This window comes from Pan paniscus, chromosome 12 (assembly GCF_029289425.2).
Source record: "Pan paniscus chromosome 12, NHGRI_mPanPan1-v2.0_pri, whole genome shotgun sequence".
In the NCBI taxonomy this organism is placed as follows: Eukaryota; Metazoa; Chordata; class Mammalia; order Primates; family Hominidae; genus Pan; species Pan paniscus.
This window is the reverse complement of record NC_073261.2, coordinates 70,955,652-70,968,261: the sequence shown is the minus strand read 5'-3', so window position 1 is coordinate 70,968,261 and position 12,610 is coordinate 70,955,652. Positions and strand designations below refer to the sequence as shown.

Genomic DNA, 12,610 nt, shown 5'->3' with positions numbered 1-12,610 from the left:
TCCTTTACTATCATTTTCCTATGTCACCATATCTACTCCTGAACCTTTAATCACTCAACTCCTCCCCACTTTTACTCAGTCCAAGAGATTATTCCTGGCTACTTTAGAGTTCCTACTCGGCCTGGAATTATAATTAAGCCCTTAAATGTCATCCTTACTGTGCTGTTACTGACTCACTCTTTGCAGAAAAAGAAAAAGGAATTAACATTTATAGAACTTGTGAGGGATTTTCCAACATGATCTCATCCAATACTATAATTTGCAATAGAGGTATTATGCCAGTTTTAGACATGATAAAACTTAGGCTCATATGGATTAAATAACTTAACCAAAGTCACCCAACCAATGATATGGATAGCAGAGATTCAAATTCAAGTTTGACTCTAACGCTGTTATCCTCCTGATCCACCATCAGTTTTCTCTATTTTTGCTCCAAGATGATAAAGCTCTAACAGAAAAACAAGAAGTTACACAGTCCTACTACAGATCTTGCTATCCATTTTCAATCAAACTCTCTCTACTGCCCATCTATCCTTTTATTGAAATCTTGCTGATTTCCTTTCAAATTTCCCTATGATGACTATGTAAATGTATTACCTTTTCTCTACTTAAGCCTCCAACTGCAAACTGCTATCATTACTTCCAGTAAATGACCTCTCCTCCAATTTGCCAAAGAAACAAAACCACGTGGGATTAACTCCTTTATTCTTATGCATTTTTTTGCTCCTAATAGATAATCCTTACTTAAACATTTCAATTTCTTTCTTCTTATTGGCTTTTTTCTCTATGTTCTTCAAAGATATACAAGTTTCTTCAACCCAGGGAAAAAAAAAATCACAATCCCTTCTTGGCACTTTTTGAAGGATGGTTCCTATGTCCAAGGACACTATTCAGTTCTATCCCTCTATCAGCATGCTCATCCCAACTTCCCTATCTCTCTGTGAATAGTGTTATTAATCTCCATAGTAGCCCAGGCTCCACATACTTGGAGTCAACTTTTATTTGTGTATTTTCTTACTGTCTCAATTATCTTTAATCTTGCTTTCTAACATCTCCTGACTCTAACAAAGCTGACAGATAATAGTATTTAATATTTGTCTCATGCACAAATAAACTAGCACTTAATTATATGCTAGCTCATATTTTGTACTTACAAATAATGTAGTTTTCTCAATAAACCAGATACAATCTTTCTTACACCTCCTTTGTATCTCTCAATCTCTAATTTTATCTAGCATAGTATTTCACACAAAAATGGGTGCTCAAAAATATTCAATTAAGCAATTCACAAAATTAAGAACAGGAGAAAATACAGAAGACAGATACTACATTTGAACTTAGTAGGTGGTGAAATGGAGATATCTATCAAGAGCTTCTAGAAGTCAATGAACTACATATTACAAAATATTAAAAAGAAAGAAAGAAACCTGGTATTTTAAAAGTTAAGAGTTCCCAGAGTATTTTCCATGAAAGATTATTTAGATATTTTGACATTTCTCTAATGGCAGTAACTTCTTGAGTTCAAGGCTTCCTATACATTTTCAAAATAGTCTGACGCAAAAACAAACAAAATAATCTGACGGGAAATGTTTTTAAAGCATAACGAATTTCGTATGCCCTCCCATTCCTGTAGCATATATATAAGAATATATATAGAAATATATACTATATGCTATAGGAATATATATAAAAATGATATATATCATTTTTGTACTTATCACTTTCAAAATTTTATTATAGTTATTTTATTAAAATAACTTCCTTATTAGACTATAACAATCTTTGGTTCTTTTTTGAAATAGTTTGTCAGTTTTTTGCTCCCAAGCACAAGACCTTGCAAAAACCAGGTGTTTCTTAATTTATACTGAAGAATGAACATAAAAAGATACATCAATGCTAACAACAAAAACAAAAACAAAAACAAAAACAGGTGACCTATTAATTCTACTTGTAGAACTCATTATTAAGGAAAAGAAATTAGAGATGTGCTCAGTACAATCATGGATTTAGGCAAAGGTATTACAGTATTATGTTTCTAACCATGGGCAGTGGAGTTAGATCTGGCAAGTTACTTAACTACTTGGGGCTCAAGTATCTTCATCTATAAAATGGGGTTTTCATGCAGATTTAATAAAACAGTATGTGTTAAACTTGTAGCACAAAGTGCATAAAATAAATAGTGATAATAAAGAGATCTTAAATTCATTAAAAATCTATTTGGTTTTTAGTAAAAGGAGAGGACTGAAGACATACTTGTTCTATAGCATTAAGAATACGAAAGAGAAATGTTAAAAAGGGTGACCAAATATATACTTTTTAGACTGAAGTGAAACAATTATAACAAAAGCTAATCAAAACAAAAAAAGTTAAAGAGAAACTCTAAATAACAACTTGTTTCAATCTAATTGAATGACATAGAATTAGATTTACATACTGCCTTTACATTTGTCTAACATTTTTCACAATTTTTTAAATGACCTTTTCAAGTTAGTCTACTGGTAGCCCAAATTGAGGGAAAAAAATTTCCCAGATAATTGGATATCTCTCCTCCACCCTCTCCCAGCTAGCAAGTTGTTTCCCAAGTATCTGAGACAGAAGAGTATGACCACTTTTTCTTCCTTATTTGAAAAAGAAATTCAACAAAAATGCTTAATTGGCAGGATAACACATTTTAAAAGGTTTTTCAAACAATCATTCTATATAGTATTTCATATTCCTTTTAATTTACCAGAGGCATGTAATGATAAGTATTCTGTTCACCCCATATTAATCAATTCACTTAAATGGGATCAAACTTTTTTTTTGAGATGTCCAGCCTGAGATCAAACATTTTATACGCACCCATCAGTCATACAAAACCAAAGTATAGGCTGGGTGCAGTGGCTCACACCTGTATTCCCAGCACTTTGGAAGACCGAGGAGGGAAGATTACCTGAGGTCAGGAGTTAAGAGACCAGCCTGGCCAACATGGCCAAACCCTGTCTCTACTGAAAATACAAAAATTAGCCATGCGTGGTGGCGCGTGCCTGTAATCCCAGCTACTTGGGAGGCTGAGGCAGAATTGCTTGAACCTGGGAGGCGGGGGTTGCAGTGAGCCGAGACCACGCCACTGCACTCCAGCCTGCACAACAGAGCCAGACTCCATCTCAAAAAACTTTAAAAAGTAAAATAAAATATAATAAAATAAAACCAAAGTATAGATTTTCAGGAATAATTCCTCAGAAACTGGAGGATACCTTATTGTAATATCTTTAACAACTTGAAATACAAATAAATAAATGTTCCAGAGAATGCATAAATCAGTAAAAAGACACTAAAAAAAGATAGCATAGAGTTAAAAAATCTGATTGAAAATGAAATGATCTAAGTATCTCAGGATAAATTTGATGCATAGTAGGAATGTTTTCCAATTTATTCTTTCCTTCCTTTGGTCTCAAAGTCCTAGCTTTTTAAAAAATTTAATTGTTGCTCTAAAAATGTTTATTTTGTATATTTTCTTTTTGTTTAATGCCTGAAGAAAAATTGAAAATTCACATCAGAACTGACTAACCCCTAGAGAGACAAGAAAGTTTTATTCTGAAAAAAATCTTTAGGAATTTTCTCTATGTAGTCTTTCATTGGTCTCAAGAGTATTGATACAAATTCTCTATAAATAAGCTCAAAACTGTCTCTCACATGTAAACGAAACTGATAAAAGCTATATATTCTGCAGAATGGCAGAGTACTTTGCTCTGCTATTAAGAAAATATTACCCACCACCACATGCACTAAAGTCTAGACTCTTTAAAATTATAAACTGCTTTCAGACAGTGCAGATAGAAAACTTGGTACACTGTGACTCTTTTTAAAAAGCAAAGTTCTGTTTTAACGGACTTAAAATAATTCTCTTTTTAAAATCACACCTCATTTGAGATCTTTTTTGGGACATTTTATTCAGAACACCTGTTATTCTCCTTTTATTAAAACTTACTTTCCCAACCTCAACATGTGGCAATAAAACTATGAAATTAGCCTTAAGCAAATTCTTATGCTTCACGGCAATGATTTTTCCACTTACATCAACTATATTTTCAGTTTCACACTTTTGTATTGTTGCCAAAGCTGTGGGGATGACTCGAAAAACACACAGGAAGAAAATCAGAATAATACTAATTTAAAAGAAAAGGAGAAGAGAAAACCTAACTGCAATCTGTTTACTAGCAATTTGGGGTTCTTATACATCCTTTCAGGTTCCTGCGTTCCACACAAAAAAAGACACTCCTGTATCACCTGTCTCTAAGAAATAGTATCGTTTCTGAAAAGTTCCTAAAGCTACTATTTTCTTTTTTGGAAAGCAAACTTTCACAATATACTGAAAGAAATTTACAAACCTCTGAATGTTCATCTCTCTCATCTATAAGTCTTTTTAGATGCAATGCCATATTTTTCAAGAGTGGTTCTATGTCCTCCTGCGACATATCAGTCACTTCCATCCATTGCAGGTCAAACACATTTTCCTGATTATGAGTTACCTTTAGAAAAGTGACCAAAATAAACAACCAAAAAAGTGGCTAATACTTAAAAATCTATTTCACTATAGTACAATATTAGCCCAAGTATTATATAACCCATATAAAATATGAAAAGCCAATATGATGTTAAAAGAACATTTGAAATGATAAAAACACTACAAATAAAAATTATTTTAACTAAATATAAACCTTAAATGAATTAATATTCATTTTCTAGTCAACAAAAACAAAATATTAATATTTAACTCAAGGCATTCTTAAAGGAAAGTAATGTTGATATATCCTGATGACTTCTTTAACAAAATCAACTGAATTCTGTAGATAAGACTTCTAATTTATTGTACTTGAATTCAAGAGCAAAAGGTTTTTAATCTTGTGGGATATATGTTATTGCATTGTTGTTACTGAATATCTAGGTCTTTATAGATTCTGAAGATGACACTGTCACAGAAGCTTAGGAGAAAGGATTACCAATATGAAGACCTTGAAAAGAATGGAAAAGTTATATAAGTGCCTTCCATTTCTCAGTGTAATTCTAATAATTTGCTTTAACTTTCATAACAAACAGCAAAAATAATTACACTTCCAAGGATGGTGGCAAATTCAGTAACTTGCAATACTTAGCATTTATTCAGAATAAAACAAATCCATATAACTAGCATAAAGCAAGTATGTCTCTATAATGGGAGACTACCTATAAAACTACATCTTGTAAAGTACTAATATGCTTATTGTTGATAATAATGTTACTGATAAGAAATCTGGGCTTTACAAATGCTAAATAAGAGAAAAGATGTCCTATGGAACACAAAAGTCTTTTGAACAAAGAATATTTTAAATACTACCAATTTTCACTATAAAAAATTTTCTTTTCCCTTTTCTAATCAACATGTAAAATTTAACATACTAATTCTAAAGTGTCTTTATAAGATCAAAAGCCCAAGAATAGACAGACATAGAAACAGCAGCTTTTAAAATGAATCTTAACAAATTTTAATTTCAATTATTTGACACTGCACAATATGCCCTAGACTTAAGTTTTTATATGAATGCTACAAATCATTAATGTGTTTATAATTCAAGTAATATCTTTAATAAAAATTATGCATCTATTCTTTCAAAAGAAAATCACTAGAATAATACTAAGCTTGTCATCTTACCTCACTATCGTTTTGAATTACAAGCAGTGTTCCACTTTCTGCTGTTTCCATTTACTGCTTTGTAATCCATTCTAACAAAGACATATACCTCATTCCTCAAATAACACTTTCTGCCTATGTCACTATAGAATAAAGGCAAGAGTATATTTGTAGTTAACAGTGTGCCAAGTGTAAGAAACTATCTCTAAAGAGAAGACAATTTGTATAAAAGCAGGGTCCATCTATATTTGTTGATTTGTTCTTGCTTATTCTATGACTTTTAAGTATTTTAGGAGATAGACAAATAAACACACCACAAGCTTCATAAATAGCACGTAAAACTGTATATATGTCATTACCTCTTGAATATGTGCGGCAACCGCTGCTTTTGTATCAAAATCTAAACCTTGAATTCTTTCAATAAATTCCTCTTTTTTCTGACACTAAAATAAATGAATAAAATAGTTATTCATACTTTATAGGGTATGGTCCTTAAAATGTTATATATAACTAAAACTTTATGAGGTTTGCTATATTTTGAAAAGTATAGCAAGAGTTTTGTTTTGCATTTAAATTGTCCAACATACTTACCTAATAAACAATAATTTAGAAATAATTATTTTAAAAAGCAAGGCACTGAAAATCCATACTATTTTTATGCTGGAAAGTTCTAAAGTGGGAAACCATTACACAACCCATCTGAGGTTAGCACAATATTATTATGCTAACTTTACACACAGAGAAGTAAAGAATCAAGAACTTGTTTCAGTGAGGATAAGTTACTTGCCAAAAAACACAGTGAGTCAGTGGCAGAATTCGGAATACAGCCAAAATGCTCAGTCAGTCCCTGACTATTACCAAACAACACAGCCTTTCTTCTTGGAAAAAAAATTTAAGCAATTTTTACTTCAAGCTTACAATTCATTCTCACATCTTCATCCTATCAAGCTTAATAAAAGAAACCCACTTTTGTGGCCCAGTTCAACATTTATAACATAATCTAATAAATATTTGATTTGTTTCTAACATAGCAAAGTTACCAGAGGCAAAATTAAAAAATATATACATGAGTACACACGTAACCAAATGGAATAAAGGGGGTAATTCTTTATTGCGTAACTTTTAAAAAGCTTTATATAAATTACAAATATTAAAATGCAAAACAATCTTTTCCTTCCAGTCAGCATTAACAATTTAACATGCATTTTAATCTCCACCTTCACCTACATCTCTAATGCTGCAAACCAACTGCTAGTATCACTGTATTCTTACAGCTAACAAATGCAAAGTGCCTACAAAATAGACAGCACTGCCTTGTCTAACTTAGATGCATCTCCTGGGCCAATTACTGAACTACTAGTGAGGACAATATAGTCACAAAATTACAAACTAGCTCTTTGATCATGAAACTTATAAGGCTCTGATTTATGCTTTACGTGTTTATTTTATCAAATTGTAATGCTATATTTTCTACTACTATACAATTTAAATACACTTCCATCAATGCAGAAAGTTCTATATCTTGTAAACACAGAATTATTAGGATAATAAAATGGTTAAAACTAAATTACCAGAAATGCATAATTCCTAGTTGTGATTAGGAAGTCAGAGTTTTGGGTGGATGGAATAAAACTTAGTTGGTTTAAACTCAAGAATTTTTGTCTAGCAAATAATACTTGACAGGCCTTGTAAGAACAATTAAGAATTACGTTCTAATCATAAATTCATAGCATATATAACATAATTAACTTTTCAGGTATAGTAACATCAATTTTAAAATTTAACACTACCAAAATTGTTGACCTACACAGTTTCTGAGCCTATCAGAACACAAAACAGCATAATTATTATCAAAGGTAATGACTATGACTCACCAAAGAGTTCCTTAATTCAACTGCCGTATCTTTCTGTGCCTTCAGTTTAGACTAAATAGATATACTTCCCTTTTCTAAGCCAGAGCCACTTGTTTTTTACTTGTACTATCTTTAGGAGCTCGTCCTTTAGCACAATCTCAACACAAATCAATGAAAATTTTCCCTTTACTCTTGTAACACACACGATTTCTACTAAATCTCACAACTTAATTTAACTCTTAGAAGTTAAGCATTCTCAAAATGTTTTATAAACAGGTTGGGCTTCCCTAAGGATACAGAATAAATTTCATAGGCTTTTGAAGGCTAAAAAAGATAAAGACTGTCAAGATGGAAAAAAGAATAAAATATTCAAACTTTGAAGCTGAATAATCAGATCAAATTTCTATATGAGAGCTGCCCAATACGGTGATCATTAGCTATATGCAGCTACTGAGTACCTGAAATGTAGCTAGTGCAACTGGGAAACTGAAATTTTAATTTAATTGTAATTAATTTTAATTTAAATAGCCACATGCGGCTAGTGGCTACTGTATTGAATAGGCCAGCTCCAGAACATGAGAAAGTCTGGTGTTAAAAACAGATATATAGCTTAATACCAGCTGTGAAGACTAAATAATATCAGCAAATTGTTTTTTCCAATTAAAATTAAGCTCTCTTATCTTTATGTAAAGTTCTTAAACTATCATGGGCACTAAAATTGATTTTTTAACTCTATTGTATTATAGTAACTGATCACTAAGCCAGTAGATTACCATGATATTCTAAGAATATGACATGGAGGCCAGGCGTGGTGGCTCAAGCCTGTAATCCCAACACTTTGGGAGGCTGAGGCAGCTGGATCACCTGAGGTCAGGAGTTCAAGACCAGCCTGGCCAACATGGTGACACCCTGTCTCTATTAAAAATACAAAAAATTAGCCAGGCATGGTGGCAGGCGCCTGTAATCCCAGCTACTTGGGAGGCTAAGGCAGAAGAATTGCTTGAACCCAGGAGGCGGAGGTTGTAGTGAGCCAAGATTGCGCCACTACACTCCAGCCTAGGCAACAGAGCAAGACTCTGTCACACACACACACACACACACACACAAGATATGATGTGGAAACTTGGACATAGGAAAAAAGCAAAAAAAGTGATTAGGGTGGGAGGTGGGTGGGAGAGAAATGCATAAACCCTAAAGTTGTACATCTTCTACCAGAGAGCTTAAGCCCTTAATACTTTATTCCTCAAATTCCTCATATTTTCAATACCTGCTCCATGATCTTAAAGAAAGAAGACAGGTTTATATGGAAAAGCTATACTAAAATAGAGGAAATGGCACCCAAAACAAGCTATTGAACAAGAAAATAATAAGAGAAGGAACACATTATAGTGTTTTAAATAAGAAAACTGATAATATAGGTCTAAATAAATCATAGTTCTACCAAAGAGCAATAAGCAGGGATTCAAACAGACATTTGTACACTCATGTTCATAGCAACATTGTTTACAAGGGCCAAAAAATGGAGGCAACTCAAGTGTTCATCAATGATGAATGGATGAACAAAATTTGGCATATATAAATAATGGAATATTATTCAGCCTTAATAAGGAAGGAAACTGACACATGCTATAGCATGAAAAAACCTTAAAGACATTACGCTAAGTGAAATAAGCCCATCAAAAGGACAAATACTGTATGATTCCATTTATATGAGGTACCTAGAACAATCGAATTCATAGAGACATAAAATGGTGGTTACCGAGGTCTGGTAACAAAGGGAGTCATCATTTAATGGGTACAGAGTTTTAGCTTCAGAAGATGAGAAAAATTCTTCAGATGGATGGTGGTAATGGTTACACAACAATGTGAATGTACAGCAATCAGAATACCACTGAACTATATACTTAAAAAATTGTTAAAATGGTAAATTTCCTATTATGTATTTGAAAACAATACTTGTATCAACAAAAGTCTCCCTCTTTGAGCTATATTTGCATTTTTAAATATTCTCAGAAAAACAAATGCCTTGCTAGAAATTGTTTTATTTCCTTTTATTTTATTTTATTTTATTTTATTTTAAGAGACTGGGTCTTGCTACGTTACCAGGCTGGAACACAGTGGTTATTCACAGGCATGATCATACCATATAGCTGCCTTGAACTCCTGGCCTCAAGTGATCCTCCCAAGTAGCTGAGACTAAAGGCACATCATTGAACCAAGCAGAAACTTGTTTTATTTCTAAAATGCTAACCTTTAAGATGCTTTACAGATCATTGATAAGTAAACAATAGATTGTAGCCATCAAACTAACCAAGTTCAAAACTGGTTTTCAGAATCAAATACTAATGTTAGATTCCTTCTAAGGGTACATAAAAGGGTCAAAATTTTAATTCCAACCACACTTGACACTCAGTTACTTTCAGCACTACCCAACCTGGCCAAAGTCCAAAATAAGTAATATTTCTGGATACTAAGCAGCCTGCACTGATAGGTATTATGTAGGTTTTAAGTTCTGCTAAAAAGAGGTGAATTTCACATAGTCTTAGAACAAAGAAATTTCCAAACAAAACACTGCAAAACTTTTTCTTCTGCATAGGATGGTTTCACCTAGGACTCTCTAACTACTTCAGGGCTAGGATGAAGAGTCACAGATGTGTGAAAATTCTAGGTGATGCTCAGAACTGGTTCAGAAGACTTGGGTTGCCCATTGAAAAAGATTCTGGAGGAACTTGACTGAGTTGGACAGCCAATAACAAAAATACCCAAGCCCTGGCCTTGGACGGTTTTCTTCATATTTAAAGTTATTTATGTGGCTTTTACTTACATATAATCAAGGATTAAAAGTCATAATTTATTTTGTCAGGTAAGATCTTTGGATAATGGTTAACTTTACTGTTTTTGAATGCTGCTTCCTCTTAAGAATTTCATTTTTTTTCTTCAAAAGAAGAAAATATTTTTCAATTTCCCAATGCTTGTTTCTCTCTCTCTCTCCCCCCCTCCCTCTCTCTCTCTTTCTCCCTCTTTAATTTAAAAAAAAATTTTTTTTGTACAGATAGAGTTTCCTTATGCTGCCCAGGTTGATCTCAAACTCCTGGCCTCAAGCAATCCTCCTGCCTCAACTCCCATAGTGCTGAGATTACACGCATGACCCACTGCACCCAGCCCTATTTCTTTTCATGAATATAGTATCTCTTGAAACCTGTGGTCCACTGATTTCCTAAACTCTAGTATCAGCAAATTGTATCTTGCTATTTCTATCTACAAATTACAATTATAACAGATAAAATTGATTGACCTAGATGTGGGAAAACATGCTATTTACATATTAGAATTTTAATCTGTTCAACTATAAGATGAACAAATTTTCTGAAATAGAGAGGACATTTTACAAAATATTCCAACAACACTTGTTGGCTGATTGGTTTCCTCAATAGCTTCTTCTCCAGAAACACATTCCTATTAAGTATCAACAAAGACTTCTAACTGTTTATATGGTCACAGCTGAAGGCTGACAGATTTTGGTCACACATTTTATATTATTAGTAGTAGTGGCTCCAAAACACCCACAGAATAATTTTTTTTTTTTTTTTTTTGAGATGGAGTCTTGCTCTGTCACCCAGGCTGGAGTGCAGTGGCACGATCTTGGCTCACTGCAACCTCCGCCTCCTGGGTTCCAGCAATTCTCCTGCCTCAGCTTCCCGAGTAGCTGGGATTACAGATGCCCACTACCACACCCGGCTAATTTTTGTATTTTTAGTAGAGACGGGGTTTCACTATGTCAGCCAGGCTGGTCTGGAACTCCTGACCTCAGGTGATCCACTGTTCCGGCCTCCCAAGTGCTGAGACTACAGGTGTGAGACACCATGTCTGGCCTGAAATCTGAACTCTATCTTAAAGTGGCAAATCCAGTCCTTCATAACTCAATTCATGTAAACTCTCCAGTCTAATACCTTGCCACTCATCCCCATGAATCCTACGTTTCAACCACACTTTTTTTTTTTTTTTTTGAGATGAAGTCTTGCTCTGTCGCCCAGGCTAGAGTGCAGTGGAGCCATCTCAGCTCACTGCAACCTCCATCTCCCAGGTTCAAACAGTTCTCCTGTCTCAGCCTCCTGCGTAGCTGGGACTGCAAGCGCAAGCCACTATGCCCAGCTATTTTTTTGTATTTTTCTTTTGGCAGAGCCAACGTTTCACCATGTAGCCAGACTGGTCTTGAATGCCTCACCTCAAATGATCCACCCACCACCACCCCTGGCCCAACCACACTTCATGTTCCTTGAATAGGGTGTTTTCTCAACATCTTTGCTCTCATTTCAAATATTACCTTGTCAGAGGGCTTTCCTAATACTACAAGTAAACTTAAGAAAATACTTCTTCAATGCACCAATGTATATTACATTATGGTAATTATCACCTCAAACTCGTACTGTTTACTCTTGTCTTCTCTAAAATTCAAACTCCTTGAGCTTTACGTCTTTTTTCTAAAATCCTTGTCCCTGTCCTTTACTATAGCACCCATAAACATTAAAAGAAAAAAATTAGGTCACTAACATTTTTGAAATGCAGAATGATAACATTTTTCAAAATTGGATCCTTCCTCTTTTCTTGGTAGATACATCATTCTGGCACCACAATAGATGCAAGTCTTAAGGGCTCTCAAGTAAAAGCATAATTCTGCTATGACTACATGGACATAAAATATATATAAAGATGGGTCTTTAAGTTTCTTGACAAGCTGATATCATATCAAAAACCAAGGTCTGACACCCTTTCCATCTCCTCATTTCTAAAAAACCTTGAATGATGTTAACATAGGTTAGAATGATGGTCTCCTTGAGCCTTTGCTTTGTTTTCTACAGTTGATAAAACCTATTCTCTCTTCATATGAAAAAAATTAGGCCGGGCATGATGACTCAAGCCTGTAATCCCAGCACGTTGGAAGGCCGAGGCGGGCAGATCACCTGAGGTCAGGGTTTTGAGACTAGCCTGGCCAACATGGTGAAACCCTGTCTCTACTAAAAATAAAAAATTAGCCAGGTGTGGTAGCACACACCTATCATCCCAGCTACTTGGTAGGTTGAAGCAGGATAATCACCTGAACCCGGGA

General features: G+C 34.0%; 1 protein-coding gene across 19 annotated transcripts in view; it reads right to left on the bottom strand.

The window, feature by feature from the left end:
* The window catches only part of CCDC88A (coiled-coil domain containing 88A), a 132,186-nt gene that overhangs the window by 70,184 nt on the left and 49,392 nt on the right, over positions 1–12,610 (bottom strand). For 18 of the 19 annotated variants that reach the window (XM_034953171.2, XM_034953172.2, XM_034953176.2 and 15 more), the window contains exons 6-7: positions 6,010–6,093; positions 4,371–4,511 (exon numbers count right to left, since the gene is read on the bottom strand). The exons of the other annotated variant lie outside the window; for it this stretch is intronic. In XM_034953171.2, coding sequence (XP_034809062.1) covers positions 4,371–4,511; positions 6,010–6,093 — 225 coding nt within the window. The remainder of the gene's footprint in view (positions 1–4,370; positions 4,512–6,009; positions 6,094–12,610) is intronic. 19 annotated transcript variants of the gene reach the window in all.